Source organism: Ammospiza nelsoni, chromosome 1 (genome assembly GCF_027579445.1).
Source record: "Ammospiza nelsoni isolate bAmmNel1 chromosome 1, bAmmNel1.pri, whole genome shotgun sequence".
NCBI lineage: Eukaryota > Metazoa > Chordata > Aves > Passeriformes > Passerellidae > Ammospiza > Ammospiza nelsoni.
Genome location: NC_080633.1, coordinates 43883800 through 43907234, shown reverse-complemented (window position 1 = coordinate 43907234; position 23435 = coordinate 43883800). Strand labels below are relative to the sequence as shown.

General features: G+C 39.3%; 1 protein-coding gene across 1 annotated transcript in view; it reads left to right on the top strand.

Moving 5' to 3' along the window:
- MRPL3 (mitochondrial ribosomal protein L3) overlaps positions 1–13842 on the top strand; it is a 28348-nt gene extending 14506 nt beyond the window's left edge. The window contains exons 7-10 of the mRNA XM_059484248.1: positions 2887–2995; positions 4691–4768; positions 5786–5863; positions 13220–13842. Of these exons, the coding sequence (XP_059340231.1) occupies positions 2887–2995; positions 4691–4768; positions 5786–5863; positions 13220–13369 (415 nt within the window). The 3' untranslated portion in view covers positions 13370–13842. The remainder of the gene's footprint in view (positions 1–2886; positions 2996–4690; positions 4769–5785; positions 5864–13219) is intronic.
- The last annotated feature ends 9593 nt before the right edge of the window (positions 13843–23435 follow it).

The following is a 23435-nucleotide window of genomic DNA, read 5'->3' as shown; positions in this document are numbered from 1 at the left end:
AAAAAAAAAATATAGCTGCTTCTTTTTTAATTATTTCAGTCATGATGGCTGTGTCATATTAAATAGGAAATTATGTCAGGAAGTTCTAAGGTAAAGTGTCCTTGTAGGTAATGGAGTGATTTTTACAAGTCAGAAATGAAACTAATCTGAAACATTGAACTAATATGATGAAAACGCCTTGATAGATAGTAAAAAAAAATAAAATATGAAAATAAAAAAGTATAAAATAAAAATTAGAAATTTTAAAAAAAGTATAAAATGCTTTTAATTTCAGTATTGCAATATCTTTCCTTGCCTTTAAGCAGAATATTTCAGAGACTGAAGATTTTTTTTGTATTCCAGATAAACAGATGGAGGAAAACTTTCAGGTTTAGTGGAGTACTCTTTTTTCAGTCTGATCACGCTTTCTATAAAGTTCCTAAGGCTTCAGTGTTGTTAAATCTGAGTCTTTGTTCACAGAAAATACATGTGTAATTAGAAAGACCAAGAAGCAACTGAGTATTCTCTATTGCGTGAATCATTTAACACTAACAACTCTATCTTGTAATATAATCACTTTTTTGAAGTTATCTTATAATATTTGATGTACTAAACTCTATTTAAAAATACATCTCTTGCATATATGAAGTATTTGTTTTAAATTTTTTTTAGCACAACTGACAGTATTTTAAATTGTTCATGTTAAAAAATAAGTAAGTAGAATGAAATGTTGAAGTGATTTCATGACATCAGATTTATTCTTCTTGGCTAAGTTTGACAGTAATGTTTACTTTTGAAATGGTAGTTTTCTGTGGTTGTATGGTTTTCTCTGAATTGCAAGGGCATGTCTGCAGCTAAAGAATTTATCATGCCCCATCATTTAAAGAGAGAATTTATCTGCTTGCTCTGTTGACTGCACACCTGCAACCCACTTGCAGATGGTTTTGGAGACTTTGCTAAGTCCATCTTCCAGCTAGAGATGCCAGAAGTAATCTGCTTGGAAAACATGGCCAGTAATAGGTGGTTTAAAAGAAAAAAATAGCATTTTGGCAGAACAGATATGAGTTTTCCTATAGCTTAGTTTCTGCATGTATTTCATAGTTACTGCTCCCTCGCAGTATGAAAACAGAAAAACACAAGTTTAGAGCCTCTCTTAAAGTGTATTTTTCAACCTGTTTTTTACTACTATTGCTGTTTACTACTGCAAGCTTTTAAAGTAAGCTGATTCTATCAGAAGATGGTGTTACAAAGCCGTGCATCCTTTGGATTCCTGTCTTGTGTTCCTAATCCCAGATAACCCAGGTCATCCCTCCTGCAGGTGCCTTCATTCAGCTTCCTCTCATGGCCCCAACCCCCTTCATATCTTCATGTCCCACCACTGTCTGCTGGCCTGGCAGGACTTGTCTTGCTGGTGACAACTACTTGCATGACCAGCCAGCTGGCAGTTCAAAGGAAGATATCACTGCTTTAATTAAGTTGTAGCTTTTCCTTAGCTCTAGGTAAGGAGCAAAAAATACTCAGGAGCTTCTAACCAGTAACTTCTTTATTCAAACAATTACACGTTTCTTTGCCAGATTTAACTGGGCTTGTCCCGTAGGTTCTGAGCAGGGAAGGGGAAGACCAGGAGACCAGGGGAAGACCATGGTTGCACAGCTCATGTTCCCTTATAATTCTGTAGCTTTAGAGAGCCCTCCTTGATGGCTATTTTTGACTGGGATTTGATATGTTCAAGATAACCAGGACAGCAGTTACAGGAGAGTTGAATCAAGTGAGAAGAGGAAAGAATCTACTTTTCATTAATGTTGGTGTTTTCTGTGCTTGTGTGTTCACTAGTTTTTCATGGCAGTGCTGAGCAGGGAGTCAGCCAAATGCAGTTCCTGCATAGAGTGTGCTCATACCCAGTTTTATTTTAGATACAAAGTGCATATATATTTTTGTTTTTAATGTGAAGTGCATTAGCAGAGAAAGGATTTTTGAAAATCAGAGGAAAAGGATGCTCTTGCAAAAATCATAGAATCACAGGATATTCAAAGTTGGAAGGGACCCACAAGGATCACAGGCTCCAACTCTTTAAGTGAAAGGCCCTTACAGGAGTGGAAACCACAACCTTGGCATTAGAGGCACCAAGCTCTGACCAACTGAGACAGTTTCAGGTTAAATTTAATAATCAGTGCAGCCATAAACCCTGTGGTCAGACTTTTGCTTTTGGACACAGATAATGCCAGTTTAACACACGCTTAATTCAGCTTTTCCTTTGTGCAGTGGTGATTTTCCCTATTGAATCTGTCCTTGCAGTAAATAGAGAATTTCAAAGCCAGTAATGCTGTGGCTCAAAGATGAAGGACATGGACTCTGAAAATACATTTTATTTGATATTGTGTTTTAGAGCTTATTTGTTGGATGAGTACAGATCAAGGGAATTACATGTCATTATACCCAAAGTTGCTCTCAAGGGATGAGTTTGTTGTATGGAAAAGAAATGTTCCTTCTAAGTAGCCATCCCTTCCCTCTCTCGATGCTTAGGGAAGATATTAAGTTGTGGTATATGGTATTATTTAAGATTTTTACAGGGTTTTTGTTTGTTTTTTTCTGCTGCTCACTTGGTGACAGATGCATTATGGTAACTTTTATTGAGGACAATCAGAGCAAAGAGCATTTTATGTTAGTCTTCTTGCCTGTTTGACTCTTCTAGTGCTTCTTATTTTGTAAAGCAGTCTTTAAGCATTGTACTAAAATATGTTTATGGTCCAAAGTACAGATTTTTATGCCATGTTTAAGTATCTTCTTCCCTAAGCTGAGTGTTGTTAAAGGTAAAAAAATCATGAGCCTGCCTGAAATTGTTGATTATTGCTAGAAAGCTTATGTCTGACTAACCCAGGTTTGTTTCCTAATTATTTTTGTTTCCAGAATTGGTAAAGGATTTCAAGGTGTCGTGAAAAGGTGGGGATTTAAAGGTCAGCCTGCAAGCCATGGCCAGACAAAAACTCACAGACGACCTGGAGCAATATCTACCAATGTAAGGATTCTCATTTCCCATTAAAACATTCTTCATTGTTGTTAGAGCAGCTTGCTAAAACTGAACAAATGTACAGTAGCTAGCTGCCACTTACTCTGTGCTAGCAGGGAATCCCAGCAACAAAGGAAGTTCAGAATCCTGTAGAAGGAGCAATGCTGTTCTCTTAGGCCTTGATTTATGAATATTCTGTATTGCTGGTAAATGCTCATATTTTAACTGAGCTAATTGGCATATTTTGTAATATAGTGAGAGAAATAGTCTTAATACTTCAAAGAGAGTTCTAAGAAGCTTTTATCACAGCATTTATAGATTGGAATGGATTTGCCTGATATTTTATCCTGCAGATATTGTACTGTTCTTTGGAACCCTGGTTGCTTTTATCACCTTGCCTGGCATGTGCAGCTGCATAATGAACTGATCCCCATAATTTAGTGGGGAATTATTCCCAGAAGTGTGTAAGCTTTTGTGCATTTCTAAGCAGAGTACAGAGTCATATTTTTACATTTCAAACTATAAATAATATTAGTATAAAAGCTCTTTGAACAAGTTAATTTTAGGCTTTGTCTTATAAAGGCTGTACAATATTTAGACTGAACTAAGAAGAATATTTTGCAAACTAATTAAGATAAACTGAGTCATAGGACTGAACATGAACTGTCTGTAAATTTCTTAGAGAAATTAAAATTTAAAAAAGGATTAATAATGCTTAAGGGAATAGTAAAAGCAAAAAGGCAGCAGTCAATGAAGTTTGAGTAATTGAGAGTGTAAAAGCATATGTTACTGATTTATAGTTCTCAGTTTCAGCTGGCAGAAGAATTCTACACCTGGCACTTGTTTTCATTGAAGAATGTAAATATTTGAACACTAAACACTATTTTAGCAGATGGTATTCATCATTACAAAATAACCCCTTTACTTTTCTTTAAATTAGAATTTCCTAAGCAGTAATGTGGCATGTAATTTCACAAAGTATATAGAATGAAAAATGGTATTGGAAGTAGGTATGATGGGAAGGAAACAAAGTGAAAGGATGCAACAGGGGAAAAGCAATGCCTTGATACTACTTTCCCATCTATGGTTGGCTATCTCAGACATTTTTGTAATCTAGGACTGTTCAGTAGAAAATCGTCTCCCTAGAACTGCGTTGCAACTGATTTCCTGAAATCATGGTTTCCACAAGAATTAAGAAATGCTCCAAGAAACATTATGAATGTTTAACAGAGAGGTGCAGGATACAAATCCTTTCATAACAGTGTAGAATTGAAAATTACTGCACTTATTCCTGCCTTTTTTCCCCACCTTTGTTGTCCAGTTTATGCCCGGCCAATCAAATTTGAGTACAGAAACTAAGGAATACTGAGGAATGTAATTAAAAATTCCAGTCTCAAGAATACATGTTAAAAAAGATCTGATTGACATCAGTGTAAAAGCTTTTTGATTGGGAGAGGAGAGAAACTACAGTGTGTGTGTGTGTGTATATATATATATATGTATATACATAAATCTTGTGATTGTGGTCAAGTATTTCAGAACACATGTAGAGTAAAACCTAACCTCTGGCAGGAGGTATTTAAAATGCTTATCAGGATTAGATTTTTTTGATATTATATACTTTCAGCCTTGGAAATACCAGCATATTTTCTCTGGTGTACCTCTTGCAGTTAACATGGTGGGTTTGGCCTTGTTTTTATCTAGCAAGCTGCCAAAGTTTATCGTGGAAAGAAAATGCCTGGTAAAATGGGTAACATCTACAGGACATCTTTTGGATTAAAGGTGAGTTCTGGCTATACCAGTGTGTGTATAAGTTGGTGGCATTGCCAGGCAATGGTGTCCTGTCTGCCATCTCTGCAAGAGTCCAGACAACAGCATTTGAAGTAAGCAAACTGGAAATAGCAGAGCAGCAAATGTGTTCTCCTGTTCTCTTGTGGGTTACAAATAACTTATCTGAACATCCTTTTGTGTTTGTGGTACCCTGAAAACTAGGATTTCAGGTGATGCTTCCACATCCATTGTGTTTTTCCTTATGTCCCTTGACTTCTGCCTTTGAAGAGGGAGAACAATCAGGCTTTTGGTGACTTCAGTTAATGTCTCCATGCCTGTTCTATTGTTCACACCCAACCCAAATCTGACTTGTTTGAAGCTCTGGCTTGGTCATGGCCTTTCACTTTCATGTGCAAAAAGGGGGTCATAGTTTCTGTCCTGATTCTGATTTGTGCATAGCTACAGTGGCTCCTGAGCTATTAAAACTGCTCTGTCTCTGAAGACAACCTCTGCAGTTTGCACAAAAAGCATTTTGACCTCTAGTTTGCCAAAAAGTGCTGCTGGTGTTCTCAGTTTACTATAACTAATTTTTTGTAGCAGAAAATGTGTGTGTTCAGTTGAGCTCCTGATTGAGTTAAGAAATTAACATATGGTAACAGGAACATTTTCACAAGGACATTTGCTTTACTTTGTCACCTGTGATGTTTTTCATCTTTTTCAACTTATTGCAGTTAGAAGGAAAAGAGACCTAGGAGCTTTGGTTGGTGTTACACTGAACAAAGAGCTGCTTTACCAAATACAGTCACCAGCCCTTTAAAACTGTTTCAGTCTCTTGCATAAGGAAGCTTTGCACCCACAGTGGCATGTGAGTGAATTCTGTGGCAAGTTTAGGCCTGTACACAAAATTTTTCTTCCCCAGGGTATCACAGCTAATTACTCAGCCTGGGCTTTGCTAGACTTCTTGTAGAACTGGGAATAATCTCTAAACAGGACTCAATGTTTGATTTTTATTTTTTTTCTGTCTCCTAGGTGTGGAGGATCAATACAAAACATGACATTATTTATGTAAATGGGTCTGTTCCAGGTCACACCAATTGCCTGGTGAAGGTATGTTTGCTACTTTCAGTACTGGTATTAGTGACTCCTAAGCTCTCTACAAATCAATCTCCAAATGGAAAAACAGTGGTAGGATGCAATTTTCATTTCTTCTGAGAAATCTTGTACTGTTGAATCAAAGGGCAGTGGAATCAGTTGTCTGATAGAGCGTGGTCAGCAGGGGCAGAGAGCACTGAATGGCTCAGTAGGGCACTCTAAATGGCTCCTCCTTAGATTTGCACCCACGTGTCTTAGGATACACCAACACAGTTGTTGAACCCTGTGATAAGCTGTGTTCATCCCCTCTGAATGCCAGCATGAGCCTGTAACATGGTGGCGAGGTTTCCAGAATGTTATTTAAGTGTTATATTGATGAACAGACACACAGCAAGTCCTGCTTTAGAGGTTATTTAAGCATTCCCATACCCAGTAGCAGTTACATTTCCAAGAAGCAGTTGAGGTACACAAAGAGACAGCTGGAGTTCACAATAAAGATCCGAGTTCCCTTTGGAATCAGTATAAACGTGCCAGTGGTATTGTCTGTGGCAATCTGCAGGATTAATTGCATATTATTTGTATATTGTTTCAGTTTTCCGTAGACAGTCTTGAAACAATGAGAAGGCTGATAAGTGTTCTTATGATGTAAATAATTCACATCAAAGCAAAAAAAGGGCTTTTCAAGGGTAGTTTTCAAAGTAGAATTTTCTTTGTTACTTTCTTTCTACTTATATTCTACATACCTGCAAACCACTTACTTGGAGGAAGTTGTTTCCATTCTGACTGAATAAAGTGCAGGGTGTCAAATGTCTTTGCTGTGAAGGACTATGATGAGTTTGGTATGCCTGTACCTCTATATCTGAGAGTTTTAAATCCTCAGAAGTACTGCAGGTGTTTAAATGGTTCAGGACTTGAAAAGTATCTTCTATTTTACTGTAAATATCTGGTTATTTTGTCTCTTAGTTGTGGAGCAGAACTTTACAGCTACTGGGCCTGTGCACAGCAACCTTGCCTTCAAATAGGGTTTTTACCCATAGAAAATTAATGTTTCTCTCACTGCAAAATAAGGCCTTTTTTCCTGGGCAAGGTATCTCTTAACTGTTTTTATTTAATGTCCAGCCCAAGCCTGGGGAATACATTACACATTTCTCTTCCAAATGTAGTGAAAATTGGTTTAAGAGATGTCCAGGAAAAGTGGTTTTCAGGACAACTTCTACAAAATTACTGGGCGGGACATGAATTACATAGAATTAAGAACATGGTTTGACTGGCTTTTCATCTGTATATTGGACTGAATAACCTTTTCTTAACAGTGTTCAAAGTATTTTTTCCTAATCCTGAGGCATGAACCTGGTTTCTCAATGTCAGTCTGAAATTTAATTAAGTGGGAATTTATTTTAGGATGTTATTTTTAAATAATAATGTGTGCATACAAGCAGCATAATGTAGCTGAAAAATTGAGAAATGTTTGATGCCCAGACTGTATTCTCTGATCTTAATAGTTCTCTTAAGCAAGAGTTAATTGTTGAAAAATATTGTGCATCTTGTTACCTTGGTAATGCCATTAAAATCCACACTTGGTGGCAAATGCAGGTACACATTTCACATGTTTTATCTGTAAGGGTGCAACATCTTATGAAGCCACTGAGACTGAGTACAGTGTCTGTTTTTACCAGGTTATAACTTCTATTCTAATTAGACTCAATAATCTAATTTTTATTTCTGATTTTGAGTTAAGAAAACAAACATTTATTACACACCTGTAATATAAATTGTTTTTTAAAACAAAGCTCTGTGTGTTAATACTGCACATTCTTATGTACACCATGAAGATCCCATTCAAACAAATCATTCTTCCCTTGCTGATCAGACCCTGCACATTCTGCTTGGAAAAGAACATACATGGGAAGAATGAGGCTTTTCTTCCCATAGAGCTCCTTGCTTAAGATAACAGAGTATATGAAAGATTTTGGACAAAGTGCTCCGGACTCAAATTTTCACCACATTTAATAATAAGTAACACTGTATGAGGTAAAGACACAGCAGTAGGTGTCACTGCTATTAAGAAGTAGGTCTCCCAAAATTGCTTTCAGTCTTACTAGGAGATTGAAGGCAATATGTAGTAAGCTACATTTCATTCCAGTTCCCTGAGCTGATGGATCCATTCTGTGACTTTTTCCTTGCATGAGCCATATGAATTACATTACATTCATTTTTTTCCCTTATTTTTTCAAATACATCTGCAAAGAGTAGAAAAGGCTTTAATTATAAAATCAGGTAAATTAATACTATTTGGTTCTCTGATTTCTGGGGGTTTTTTTCTCCATTAATCTTGCTGCACTCATCTGTGGTATTTTTAGCTTCCTTACACCTTTCTTCCACAGTGTTTTCTTGTTTGCTTATAGACATTGACTTCCAGTACATTGTTGTGTATTTGTTTGGATCTGTAGTTGGGGAGAGGAATTATGGGATATTAGCTGCTGTAATTACTGTTCATTCCACTAAGTACCTGCCTGTAATAAGTAGGAATAATGTCTAGGGAATTTGAATCCATTTGTCTTTGAGTTCCAGAGTGAAATATTGCATAACACTTCCCTCTTTGTGTGCCTCCAAGGGGAAGGCATTTGTGTTCAGTACCCACTCTGTGTTGCTTGAGAACCATTAAAACCATAGTGCACCTTTAAAGCATGTATTTATTTTGTATGTTGTATTTTTGGAAACTTCATGCATCAGCACTCTGTTCAGACAGAGATGAAGCACTTAAATTTTTCAAGTTTTGTTTTTAGCAGAATAAAATTGCAGAGTACTAAGATTGATGGATTTCTGTTTTTAATTAGAATCAGCTTTCATTTGGTATTGCACACTGAAGTATGCAGGTAAATAACTGACATCAGTAATGTTTCTAGCCAACTGGAAAATGAATGAAAAAAGCTTACATGGATTTCTTTCTCAATTGCAAGGTGTGATAAAATTAAGAAACTTTAGGAGTGTGCTGGAATGCACAGAGTTCTTCTGTTACAAGAATATCATTGGGGAGTAAGCAATTGTGAAATTTGTGTGTTGGGCCTATCAAGATTGCCTACCTCAGGAAACATCTGTCTTTCTGGGGTACCTTCTTAGATCCCAGGGCCTGTAGTTACCATCTATAACAGCTTTCTCTTTCTAAAGGTGATGGCTCTGGCTTGCTCTCCCAGGTGTGTTATCAAAAACTGCTAAACTGCTCTTTTGTCGTTCAAGAGAGATGCACAAGACTTAACTCCCTTTTTAAGTAGATGCCTTTTAGTGGAGGGTGATATACTATATTATAATTCACGATGTTATACTTTGTCTAGGATAGTATTTTATACCTGCCCTGATTTTAAGGCACCTGATTTTCTTAGGATATTCTGTGTTGATCACTTTAAATATATCTTGTAGTGAAGGCAGAAATTCTGGCAACTCTTGTAGCCCATAGGAGTTGCTTTGCAAGTTGATACTGAACTGAGCTGTTTGTATGGTAGACCTGAGTCCAATTGAAGTATCCAAGTTACTTTAATATGATGTTCTACTTGAGCTAGTAACTTAAGTCTTGACATTCCCTATTCTTGTTTGGCTCTTTTTTTTTTTTTAAAGAGAAGTAGTGATTTGCATCCTACTTATTTTGTAACACACTTCCCAGTGTTACTGTGCTGTGTTGCTAGTTGTTGATGCCTGAATTGGGTGCCCTCTGCTCAAGTTGAGGACATGCAGGCATAGTGTGGTGCCTTCAATTCTTTCATGTTCTCTGTCCTGTGCCTTGGGCCTCATTCATAGAGTTGTGTGCAGGTTTGGGGGGGATTTGTATGGCTGGGTTATTTTTTAAGACAAAATAAGGCTGGTAAGAAATGGATATAATTCTTGGATTCAGTTTTTATGTCTAGCTTTAAAAATAGACACCTTGAGAGCTTATTTCTAATAGTTTTCTATATTTAAACACATTTTTATACACAAATAGCTTGCATTCTTTGCTGTGATTGCTAACACAGCCTGAAGCCCTGTTAAACTACAAATGTGAGTTGTGATTTAAGCATCAGTTTTTAACACTTGTTTAAGACCACATTAAGCCTTTTGTGGTGATAGATTTCTGAGTTTGTGTTTGTTTATACTACCCATTACACTGTCAATATAGGGCACATATATAAGTGCAGTTTTTTAATTGTCTGCAAAACCCTTTATGACTGTTCTAAAGATTTAGTGAGCCAACCAGCTCCAATTTCAGCTTTGTCTAGTATTTTTCTAGATAAAATGGCCTGTCAGAGACTACACTGTGGTGGTTATACCATCATCTGTATATAATATCTATCTATTTATAGTATAGTCTACTGTAATATATAGTGCTATTAATATAACAGTTAAGTAAGCCCAGCATTTATTATATGAGGTATATAGCAAATACTTTCATGGATTGCAGTAACAGTTTGGACTATGAGCTTGATTCCTTCTGGGGATGAGAGCCAAATTCACTGGATTTTAGTAACACAGCATGAAAACTTACTCCTTTATTAGGGGGATGTTCTCAGGAGGTTACTAGGGGAGCAGGAAGAGCTGTGCTGGGTCACCTGCACTTCTTTTCTGTGAACGTGCCTATACAGACAAGTGTAGCTGCTGCTGCTCCACACCACTGAACCTCTTTATACTGCTGTGACATTATTGCTCCTGTATCTCTTACCTCAGATTACTGAAACCTTTGCTATGCTGGGCCCTTCATAAATGTAAAGGGAGTAATTAAATAATTCTCTTGAGAAGACAGATAAATGTTTTTTAGCAACTAAAACAACCATGTTTTAGTTGCTAATCGATACTTTTAGGTGTAAAACGAAGTTGAGTTCTTCCTTTAAATAGGATAATACCTGATAACAGAATACTATCTCACTTCCTTAATGTCAAGGAGAAAGAGTTTCATTTAGTTTGGTAGTGATGCCCTAAGATAACACTTTTTTACTTTAAATTGCATTTGAAAGCTGTGAATGTAGAGAAAGATGGGAAAAGTGTAGAAGTTTCACCAGTCAAAAGAAATACTGCATCAATTATACCAATAAAAAAAATTACCATATCAGAAGAAAACAATGTTAACATCAGATGTCACCTGTGCTTCTGGGATCTGTCAAGCTTCTGAGGAGCTTGGAAGGGGCAAAATGAAATAGTGTTGTACTCCTCTGGGTGCAGCAATGGTCTGTTGGAGCTGCTTCATGAGAATCTTAAAACTATTTTAAGAATTCTCCATATCACACTGGAGATACTCTGTCCAAAATGCCTCTTGGCATTAATATGTAATTCATACAATGTTAAGTCTGGACAGAAATCTTAAATTCATTTAAGTAAACTAATGCAGGACTGAAGTTAGACTCTTGGATTTTCCTTCAATTAAGAGCAGATGTCTTACTGCCAAATCCTGTCTTTAGAAATTGTTTTAAGAAGTAATGAAAAAAAATAGGAGGAAAACAAACATTTCAATTCCTTTCATTTTCTGGGTGTCCAGAGCAATGACACAGCATATATGTAACAGCACATACTATTTCTTGATGAAAATAATCAAAAGTAACAAAAAGTAGACATGAAAACATTTAAATAAGACATACATGAAATGAGTAAGTTATCATAAATAAAATCATTTCTTCTAATCTTTCTGATGCTAACTCATGTAGGGATCATGAGGGGTTTTGCTGTTGACAGAGAAAGCTTTTGGTGTATAATAGGATTAGAGAGTAAAGGAGAAATTAGCGAGGAAATAATAGAAAACCAGTGGAGCAGTTAAAATGGGGTTTCATGTAGCAAAAGAAACAGCCACAGTGTATTGAAAGGGAAGGATGACATCCCTGAAGATGCCATCCTTCAGGTGACACTGCTGAAGCTCTGACTGTTTCTTCTCACTCACTGTTGCAGCAAAAATCCATGGACTTGGACTTCAGTCTGGTTCATTGCAGCTAGATGTGCAGTGTAAATTGGGAACTACAGGTCTGGTAGTTCACAAAGCCATAGAGAACTCTTCTACAGAAGAGCAATGTTGAAAAGCTACTTAGCCATCCTAACCAGTGCAACACATTGAACCCCTCATCCCCTCATTCTTAGCAAAAGGCTTTCTTCTGTTTATCAAGCTTGCCCTAAAAAATATATTGGAACGTCAGATTTATTGTATGTGCTATCTGCAGGAATCCTCATGGATTTTGGAAAAGGTTCAAGTAATAGTAGATATGAATTTGGTAAATACAGTGCTGTCAGAACAGAGCATTAAGTGGGCATAAATTTTTTTTCATTTAATTTCTGGCATAAATCAGACCTGTCCTATGTGAGGTCTTTGTCTAGCCAAGTAAGAACAAGCATCCTGTTCTTTAAAACCCCACCAAAAACTAAGAGTAAGAGCTTATCTTCTTTCTACCAAAATTTTGTCTAATCTATTTGCACTTTTTTTTTAAATCCACTTGAGTATAGTGCCTGAAGGGGATTATTACAACGCAGGAGAAAGATGATATATAACAATATAGAAAAGAAGAATTTAATTTTAAATCAAATTTAAGAATTTGTAACTCCTTTTTTTTTTTATTCAGAGATACCAGCCTTCTATCTGCTACTGCAGACAAACTGCTTTTTGCTGATAATTCTAGCTACTAATTTTCTTCAGAGATTGGAGTTTCAGGGGCTAGATTTTAAATCTTTCCACATGTAGAGAGGTCAGTAAAGGAGTTTCTCTGTGGCACCACTCTTCTAGCAAATAAGCTGTCTAAGAGGCACATGTTCAACAAACTTAGGTACTGATTCCTGAGTGGAGAATTTTAGAAGTTTAACTCTGCAGTCACTGAGCAGCTCTGCAATAGCCAGAGGGATTCAGTACAGCACATGCACATATCTTTGCAAAATTAGTTGCTGTAATTAGTTTGCATCATGCATACAAACGCGTGTCTTGTTTGTTGAAGAGATGGTTACACTGCATAATAGAACTTGGAATGTCATGTAGGAACATACTGTGAGAAATAAGCACTGTTTAAACAAGCTATACTTCTATTTTAATAACATTGTAAAATATTGAGCAATGCATTCATATTGTGAATATGAATTCAATGAGTGTGTTTTGATTCACTGTAATGACAGATTCTCTGAGGATTTTTTGTTTGTTTGCTTAGTTTTGCTGATTTTGAAAGTCTCTTTAATAATTAGTACAAAATGTTAAATTCAATATCTGGGGTTGATGTTAAAATAACTGATGATTATACCTGGAATTCTTTAAACAAGTGGAATGTGAAGGCTGTTGGGTTTTTCTTATGCATGCAAGCTGAGTTCTTTAAATTCTAGTGTATCTCTGTCTAAAAATCTTCTGTAAGATCTATTAACTCTACTCTCCCCCTTCCTGCTTTTCAGGTCAGAGATAGCAAATTGCCTACTTACAAGGACTGCAATAAAAACCCTCCATTCCCTACATTTTTTGCTGATGGAGATGAAGAACTGCCAGAAGACCTTTTTGATGAGGAGATTTTCCAGTTCACAGATCCATCTGTCACATTCGCATAATGTTCCTCGCATCTTTGAAAACATAGTTTTGTTATTTTCATGTACATTGCAAGGCTGTATAAAAGTAAGCCTATGAACTGCAGTCTGGCCAACTGACTTAAACACTTCAGGTATTGCCATTTTGGTCAGGTAGTCAGATTTCCCACTGTCAGTCTCAAACCTGTACTTAAAGCAACAGGTTAGTCTGAGGGACAGGTTGTAAAGCACACCAAACTGTGTCTTCAGTGACCTTTTGTGCTCTGTCCCAGGCTGTGAAAACCTACACAATCCTGAAAAACTGTTGTTTTGAAGATGGTTCCAGTTCATTTTCTGAATGTGAACAAATTCTGCTTCTCTTTTATGTAAAGTATACTGGGCAACTCTGATCAAATCAGAAAAAGGTTCCAAATCTGCCTTGGCATCTGAGGTGGGGAGGATCCATGAAGAATTATCCAAAATAAAACAAGAAAATGCCTGAGCATTGTTTTGCAGAATGAGCTTGTTTTGCTTCATTTTTTTATCCAGATCTCTTTCTCTCCTTTTGCCTTTGTGTTGTTTAATGTAGCAGATACCCAACAGATTTTCTGGAGGAAGGGTGATGGTGGCCATGTGTAGGGTGAGGGAGTGTTTGGGTGGGAAACATTCAGTAACAAAGCAGCACTAGGACTGCAGAGACCACCTGTTTGTTACCTTTGCTAACATCTTGTTCTGAACTTCACTGAGGGTCCCTTGAATGCTCTCTGGAGAAGTCTCTGTGCATCTACCATGGTATTTGTATTGGATTCTTATGCTGTTACAGGAGAGCTATTTCCAAGGAAAGAGGCTAAATGTGAGGCATTTGTCTTTATGATAGTGCTCATTTTTCTCTTCTATCCCACCTTTCAATAGCAACTGAGGTCATGCCCCTTCTGCTTTTCATTTTGCATTATTTACTATTTATAAGTTTGATCTTTTGGAATCTGTAAATCTTCTCATGTACAGAAGTACCTTCATAACTGTCAGTGCCATCTGAGCACTTTACTCACAAGCCCTGCAGTAGTTCAAGAATTTGCATAGTGTTACCATTAATACCCTGGCAGTGCTCTCTGCTCATCTTTGCAGCTTCATCACAAGCTATGAGCTCAAAGGAAGCCACAGGTTTATGGTAGTACATTAAGGTGAACTCTTATTATATCAGATAATATTTCAGTGTGGGGAAAATCACCCAAATACTTCAATTCCTGTTTCTTTGGTAAGAGAACTTTTCCCTTTCTGGCATAAAAAGTGAAATTGCAATGATCTGATCATGTTGCTCCAGAGAATGACTGCAGCCATTCAGAGAATACTGTAGTTAATGTTGCCTTCCATTTGTTCAGTTTTGAAGTGTCTGTTGAAACCAGTATTCTGACAGAGTAATCTCAGCAGTTTTGATTTTGAAATGTGTGCTGGGTGTGAGCTGTGTGATTTTTTGTGGTGCTGCTTATTCAGGTCCTGTTTTTACTGAGATGTGCAGGTGAAACCTTTTCTATCTTTATCAAGAGTGCTTGAACATCAAAGACAAGAACTTGCATAGCTCAACTGCAGGCTGATGTCCCAAAGTATTTTCTGTAGAGCAGAAGCAGAGTGAGATGGTTGAGATCTGCTGATGAGAGCTCAGAGTAGTGCAACTCAGATCTAAACATAAGCTTGCATTTGACCCATTCTTCCATCAGGCATTGGAAGTCTTATGGTGTTTTAATTTTCCTTATTGTTTTCATCTCTATTTTCTGTTCTTCTGAGTAGAGAGGGGACTTTGAGTTGAGAAAGCCAGGCAAGCCAGGTTTTATTTATTTCAAGGAGCAAAATTGTTCATAAGTGTAATGACAGCAAATGCTTTAAGCCCACCTACAAGTTTGTTCTTAGAAAAGGTTAAGGAGGTTTAATGAACTATTTTTAGACATTATCAAAGGTGTTGAAGCTGAATATTTATTCATTGTGGCCAAAGGTTGTGGCTAATGGAGATGTGCTTTTAAGCTTCAAATAAAAGACAAAATTAGGCAAATATCAAGTCCTCGTGTCTCAGATGAGCCAACAGTTTCTCATGCAAAAGGATGTGTTAATTTTTTTGAAAAGGTAGACCAAGGGCTCTGTTGCAAGTAGATGTATCTGTGTGTTTTGTTGCTGTGTCTGAGTAATGACAGTTTAGAGCCAACAGGTAACATTTTCTCAGGCAAGCAATAGCAGCAACAAAAATAGGTTCTTATTCCATATTACCTGTAGTTATTTAAGGAGGAGGAAATGAACATGTTACCAGAGCTCTGAATCCTGTAGGACAACATCCTACCCAAAGCTGGGAGCTGTTATGCTGCCCAAGGAAGTAATTGCTGGCAAGCTCTGCTGCCAGTGCCATAACTTGAGAAGGTTGCTGCAAGGTCTCCCCAAAGACTTCTCCTCTCCAGGCTGAGCAACCCCAACTCTCTCAGCCTGTCTTCACAGGAGAGGTGTTCCAGCATCTGATCACCTTTGTGGCCTTTTTCTGGAGTCACTCTAGGAGTTAATTCTGTGCCCCTGTGCTGTGGGCAAGGCACTGATCTGGGGTTTGCATGTCCAGGAGCTTGTTAACCCTCTCCTTATGCTGTTGTGTTTGTTGGGGTAGTGGGGTGTTTTTAACATCAGGAACATGCTGCTCTGGGGGAGGATGTAGGGTTAAGCTTTAGCTGTATCTGTGGCTTCATGGTGTGACTGCTTTGAAAAATAAATACTCTTCAATAATAACCCCTCTCAGTGGTTTTCTAATAGTACGTGAATAAACAGTGTCAAGCTTACAATATAAGTTGAAAGTAAAAAGACAGCAGGAAGAGGAAATCAAAACACTCATGTGTCTCTTGACAACATAATTGCAGCCATTGATGATAAACAAGGAAAGTTTTTTTCTCTTGAAATACCATACTTTCAAATACCATTGCTCTGTCATTATGTGAGACTGATAAACATTTTCATTTGCTATTTTCACTTCATGTGGAAAAATGTGTTTTGCTCTGTTAGTGTTTAACAAATATTACTCTAGTAAACTGAAGGGATGACAAGAGCTTATGTGTAAAATTCCACCTTCCTTACTGTTTCCTTGCTGAATTCTAGAAATCCTGGAGGACTTCAATGATCCTAGAAGCCTTTGCCAACCTTGAGGACTCTGATTGAAAGAAATGAAAACTGATTAGGATGTAAACTGTGAGGGAGCTGATGTGCATAACCCAAGCCCCAATCAAGGCTTCCCACTGGCAGCCTGGTGCCAGCCCTGTGCTTGTGAGCTCCAGCACACAGGCTCCCTGGAATGCCAAGGTGAATGCTATTCAAAGGAAGTTGCTGGCCCTATCCTAGGGTGCTTCATAAAATCTGGCTAATAGAGGGGCCCAGTAACCACAGTGAGGACAGTGGTGGGGTTCATTAATTTTAGGATTGCTGTGTCTGTAGCTATGGCTTGGCTTGGGTCATTCTTCTGATTTATGTCATTCCCTACCCCACTTTGAGATTTTGCATGGGAATGCCGTGCTTTCATAACTGTAAACATTATTTGTACACGGTGTCTTCCAGTAATTAGCTCCTCTGCCCTTCAGTGCACAGGTAGTGCTTATTAATTGCATTTAATGAGCATCTCTCTCCTGCAGCAAATTGCCCTGGTTTGTTACACACGTTAGCATGTAGCATAGCTTAGTGTGATTTATTCATATAACACGCTTGAAGGCACTTAGCATCTGTAAGAACATGCAGGAATGCTGCCCTTGGCCTTGGGTGTTTATTGGTTTTGGAGACAGCATGCAGTTTCTGGGGGAGGAATTTAAATTGATTACACATAGCCTTAATGTTATCACACCAGAAAAAGAATTCATATCAATGGGTGCAGCTCTGCTGTGTCTGAAGTGTGGCAGCAAACAGACAGATGGCAGTTTTTCCTGAGGAATGTGCACAGCCAAGTTGTGGAGTCAGGTAGGAAAGGAGTACCTCAGGACTGGGAGTCTCCAAATTAGAGCAGCCTGCTGACTTCTACCTCATGAAGTACCCCAAAAACATGTGGGATGTGAACTGTAGAAGACAATCACACTGCTCCAGTACCCTGCCCTTGTCTCAGTGCATCTTCCTGGCATCTCTCCCCTCATTTCACAGAAGTGTGTGCATGGTAAGTGGGAATGTGGCGCAGGAATGGACATCAAGAAATTTCCAGCAGCATCAATGTCCATAATAATGTCCTAGATCTCCCTCATTCCATTAAGGTATTACATATGGGGTCCCACCTTTATGCATGGTTGATACAGCTTAGGACCGTTTTGGTCAGAATACCAAAGACCTGAGCTGTGATCTTGCTTTTTCATCCAACTGGCACCCTCTGCCCATGAATTGAAAAGCCCTGCTTGGGAATAATTCCATTTGGGGCTTAAATTAGTATTCACTTTCATGGCAGTAACTTCAGACACTACAACAGAGCCCAGAAGAGAAAGTCAGCTGAGCAAATGAGTGCAGTTTTTAGTGTGAATACAGAAAATTATTTGAATTATTTGCTGTAATGTAATGAGTATATGCTGAAGATTGGGTCCTCTGTGCTGTGGTGCTTCCTGCTGCTTCTCAAATTCATGTGTGTAAAGTCTGGCATAAGATGTACACATTGAAGTCAAGTTATGCACAAATACAGATTTGGGGTTTTGGAAGAGGCAGGATTGCAAGGTGGGGTTGTTAGCAAAAAATTGACTTAAACCAATTCATATCAATCAAGCTGTGCTGTATAATTTGCTTCACATTTCCCTGGGTGACACAGTCTTCCAGTCAGCTAAATCAAGCTTTCATTTCTCTGTTTTCATCTCCTTCCTCACTTCCTTTCTAAGTAGTAGAAAACCTTGAAAAATGTGGTTTTTTTCAGGCACTCAAAACCTTGAAGAAGGTCCCTTGGCAGGTTGATTCCCTATTGAAAAGCAGAATGACTCATAATTCATAGGCAAGAGTCATTTTATAAAAGTTTCTTTTTTTATTTCTAAAAGATCGAGAGGAAAGATCAAGATTTCTGAAACAGAGTATTTTCTGCATATGGCCTCTCTTGAAGTGATGTTCCACAAATTCCCAGTATATCCCACCTGAGCCCTTTTGTTGCTCCATGCAACAGTGAGCTTCCAGCACAAATTACAGTTTTTGTGCCTCAGTCTTGCTTAATATACATCTGCCCAGCACCACACAAGATATGCATGAAAATTTGGCAGTGGGCAATGAGAGATTTACTACATGGCATGTATTTCAAAATCACACTTCCTTTCTCTCTAGCAAGCAAGAAAGGCACTTTTGTCCACTGGTTTGTTCTCAAATTGTGCCACCTCTTTCCAAAGGGAGATTTTTCTCTAGAGTTACCATGTTCTTCCTTAGGCTGGCTTGAAATTTTCCTTTATTGGAATATTTGCTTTATATTAGAGCTGCATATGAGAAATAGCTTGATAGAAAATAAACATTTTATTTTGTTTCCCTCATCTTTCATTTCCCTTGATCACAAGTTGAGAGAGAAATGCTTTCCCTGTGTAGCATTTAAAGAGAAAATCAATTGTTTTCTGTGAAATTGCCAGTTGGTTTCTGACCTGCTACTTCACCCCCTCAGAACAAGGTGCCATGAAATGTCCTTTGGCACTTTGTCACACAGTCGTGGATCCATACAGCCGTGGCTGTGAGCCCAAAGGCTATCATCCTGCAGGCACAGCAGGCACCAGAGACTTGAGAATGTTTCAAGCCTTGTTATTTGAAGCTGTTGGACCCTTTAATGGTGTGGCTGCTCAGTCCTGCCTGTTTATGGGCTGCACTGAGGGCGCTGACCCACCCCCATCATACACACACTGTGGAAGGAGTTTCAGGGAGGCTTTGTCTTCTGATGCTGCTGAAAAGCCAAGGAGTGCTTTGGAAGCCCAGTTTGCTGAATGGCTGTTAAAGCCATGAACTCACTCTGAGTTAGGAGCTGAATAACCCAAGCACCACAGTGCATAAACTGTGTGTGTACGTGCCTGTCCTCCAGCCCTTGCTGTATGTTATTTCTGATCAGCAGTCTCACTGACAGCATTTCAGACCTCACCTGTTTACAGCTCAGTGCAACTGCTCCAGCTGGTGAAACAGTCTGTTCTCTGCACTCTGAAAAAAACTCAAATGGAGTCCTGAAACTTCAGTGTAGACACAAAACAAAAGTGTTGGTCTGCTCCCCTATTGTTCATTTCCCCCTTCAGTCAGATCTACCATATTTACTGATGTCCAAAATACATGCTTTGATGTGAACACAAAGCTTGCTCTCATCTGAAATGCAGAATGTATCAGAAATACCAGGTGGTGTCATCTGAAGCCAGTGCTTGAACTGGTCATCTTCTATTAATCACTTAATAAGCTTTATTGTGGATGATTAAAAGTAACTGCATGTTTTCAAATACAGAGAGATTTTGACAAAACAATTTCATAATTATTAATCATCAGGTAAAAATAATTGCAAGTAAAGAACTGGGCACTAGTAATGCATTAGGTTTCTTACATGTGAATATACAAATGAGATATTTCCACATTTTTAAAATGGCAATTATTTGTAAATTCACATGTAAGAAGCCTAATGCATTACTAGTGCCCAGTTCTTTACTTACAAAGTATTTTTCAAACCAGACTCTTACCTTTTCAAATGCTTTATGCACATTTATATTTATACTAGTATGTAGTGGCTTCAAGAAAGCACAAGTCTGAGATATCAGTTTACCACAAGATTCATCCCACAGAACGTGGACTTTAAATGAAACTTGACTCAGGACAAGTGTGTGTGAGGTCCTGGAGAAGCAGGGACTGCTCTGAAAGGGCTTTGAAGGAGAGGACAAACACCTTGCAGCTGAGGACTGGGCACGTTGTTAGAGCTGTGCTGCACCGAGGGCAGCACCTGAGAGCTGATGGAGAGAGAGGAAGGACGAGGGAGTGAGGAGGAAGGTGTGTGTAAGGAGTGAGAGCAGTCCAGCAGGCACTGGGGCATGGTGTGGAGATGAGCAGCTGAGGATGGAGGCACTGAGAAATTTGCAGAGAAGCAATTCTGACAGTTCTGACAGGAGAGACATGGCTTCGTGCTGCAGGTTGGTGGGAGCAAGGGAACAGGCTGCAAAACCAGGATGGATGTGGGTAGCAAACCTAGGAAATGTTTGTAGCTAAGGACTGCATTGAAAGGATCCAGCTTGGGCATCATCTGGGAGAGCAACCTGACAAAATCAAATAGATGAACTCTCAGGAGAGCAAGGCTGGAGGGAGATGGGGGAGATAAAGATGCCTCACACACTCGGTGAGCCTGCTTTAACCCTGCTGAAAAGATAAGCAACCCTTCTGAAATGAGAAATTCAGGCACATAATCTTCAGAAGAGGAATCCAGGCACTGAATTATTTCCTGAGGAAAGGGCCTGCCGGTTGCCTGCAGGAAGGCTTTCATTCCCTGATTAAGGGCAGGATTTAAACTTAAGCCACATCCTTAGCTGGCTTAAGTAATCCCCTGCTTGCTGTGCCTGCTGCTGTGCACTTTGGGTACCAAGATTATTTTGTAAGGGGCCAGCAGGATGTACAGACCTCACATTTTGAAATGCAAGGATGATCCACGCCGAGGAGTCCCCCAACTGCCTCTCTGTTCTCCCGTCATCTGTCTCTGTTGCCTCCCTGTGGCCCTGGCTGCCAGTCATTTAATAACAAACTGAATTCCTGCCAGTCACTTGTTGGGTGTGTGGTGGCTGGTGAACTCAGTGCAACAGCTGGCAAGAAGCAGAGAAATGGGGTGCAGCTCATTAGAATGGTGGAGGAGGAGAAAGTTTTGTGGAAGGAGAAAATACTTCATTCTGCATCTGGTACGTACCCAAAAGCAGCTACAGTGCAATATTGGAGGTCCACTTGGAATTGAACGTGTGCCTGACAGGCTCTGTGACTGATCACATCTGTGCCTTCCTGGCAGTTCTTATCCAGCACAGGTTGTGTTAACATCTCCAGAAAGCTGTTGACAGACAAAATCCTAAAAGGTGATAATATCTTGAAAACATCTCAGCTTTCTTCTCTCTTCTTTTTTTCTGATCTTTTTTCTCTGCCTTGTTTTAGTAATTCTCGTGGGTTTTTTTTCATTCTGTTCCCTTTATTTTCTTTTCTTTTTTCCTTCAGTACCTCACTCTAGCTGCCAACCAGGTCAGTAATCCCTGATCAGCTGTTGTCAGGCACTGCAGATTTAGTGTGACAGCAGTGGTGCTTGGGCTGTGCTCTGCACATGGAATTCTAGCATTTTTTCTCCTGTGAGAAGCAGAAGATTCTTGGCTTCTTCATTGCAGAGCTGGAAAATAGATTTTATTTCACGTTAATGAAACCTGCTTGTCCTCAGCTGCCTTTTTCCCATTCTACTTTGTCCAGTTTTACTTTGTGTTTAAAACAGGAAACAGCAGGGCAGGATCTGACCATTTTTGCACCTTGAGGTATTCAAAAGCCAAATTTAAACTGATGAATCTTGGAGGGTTTTACAAACTAGAGATTGGATCTCATAAAACCTAGCTTCAGGTTCACAGACTAAGTAACCATAGTCAAAGCTGACTAAAATTTATCATTGAGATATAATTTCTAATTTCTTAGAGCATCAGTGCAAAGATACATCTTTTAAAAAATCCCGGAATATAGAAATATACATTTTTGCATGTTCTTCTGCACAGTCAGACCAATCAAACCTGCATGAAAGGATTGAATATGGATGTGCCATCCCCACATCAACAGTAATGCAAAGGAAAGTGGAGGGCAGGATTTTCCAAGGCAGCTCCTCACTGGGATAGGTGGGGGTGACTGGGAAAGCAGTGGCTGTAAGACACAGCTTGTACTGGAGGACGGCAGGACCACGTGTGTTCCAGCTCCAGGGAATGTGTGCTCCTCTCCAGCCAAACACTTTCCTGTCACCAGGAGGTGACAGCAGGGCTGTGCTTTCAACCTCAAAACTGATCCCAGTGCAACCTGGGGCGAGCCCTCCAGACAGAAATGTCTCACACCCGGGAAGGGCCTCCCTGCTGTGGCACAGGAAAGCCTTTGGGCCCAAACAGCATCAGACTGGCACCTGTCACTGGCAGGGTTCCACAGGGCTCCATGTAGGCCCTGTGCTTTTCAACATCATCAAAAATCACTTGGATGCAGGACTGGAAGAGATAGTAAGTTTGGAGATGAGACAAAATTTGGATGAGGTGACAATTGCCTTGAGGCCCTGCAGAGAAACCTCGACAAGTCAGAGATGGGCAATCACCAACTGTGTCAAGTTTAACGAGGGAAATACCAAATTCTGCACCTGCTTGGGGCAACCCTGCAAGTACAGACAGACCAGGGAATGAGAGGCTGGAGAGCAGTGCTATGGAAAGGGACCTGGGGGTCCTGGTTGATGGCAAGCTGAATGGGAGTCAGCAGTGCCCTGGCAGCCAGGAGGGCCAAGCGTGTCCTGGGGGGCATCAGGGACAGCATCTCCAGCTGGCCAAGGGATGGGACTGTCCTGCTCTGCTCTGCGGGAACCTCACCTCCGAAAAGAAAAGAAAAGAAAAGAAAAGAAAAGAAAAGAAAAGAAAAGAAAAGAAAAGAAAAGAAAAGAAAAGAAAAGAAAAGAAAAGAGAAAAGAAAAGGAGTTTGTTTTGCTGATAATATATTGCTAAAAAAAGCATGATACCTCATGTATGTACTTTGCATGGACAGATGCAGTTCAGCTCTCCTTTGTGCACTAAGGCAATGTAGTTTTCAAATGAGTTGCAGCAGCACAGACTGCAAAGCAACAAAGCCAAGCCAGTCCTAAGGGACTTAGAATTACTATTCAGAAAGTCAGAGCAAGCTATTCTTCAGTGCCAAAAAATTTCAGGTCATCTAATTATGGGGTGTGCACCACGAGCAGTGACAGTAGGAAAACAAATGCTTATTGGAAAATTTTCCTCACCTCTGTTTTAACCTTCAAGATGAGTTGTATCTTACCCAGTGCTTCAGCATGTGATGATTCAGGTGGGATGTGCAGGAGCTGGTGTCAGCTCTGCTGCCCCAGCAGTGAAGCTGCTGCTGCCAGTTATTGACTTCATGGGGAGTGCTGACAGCCCTTTGCTGAGCTCAGAGCTGT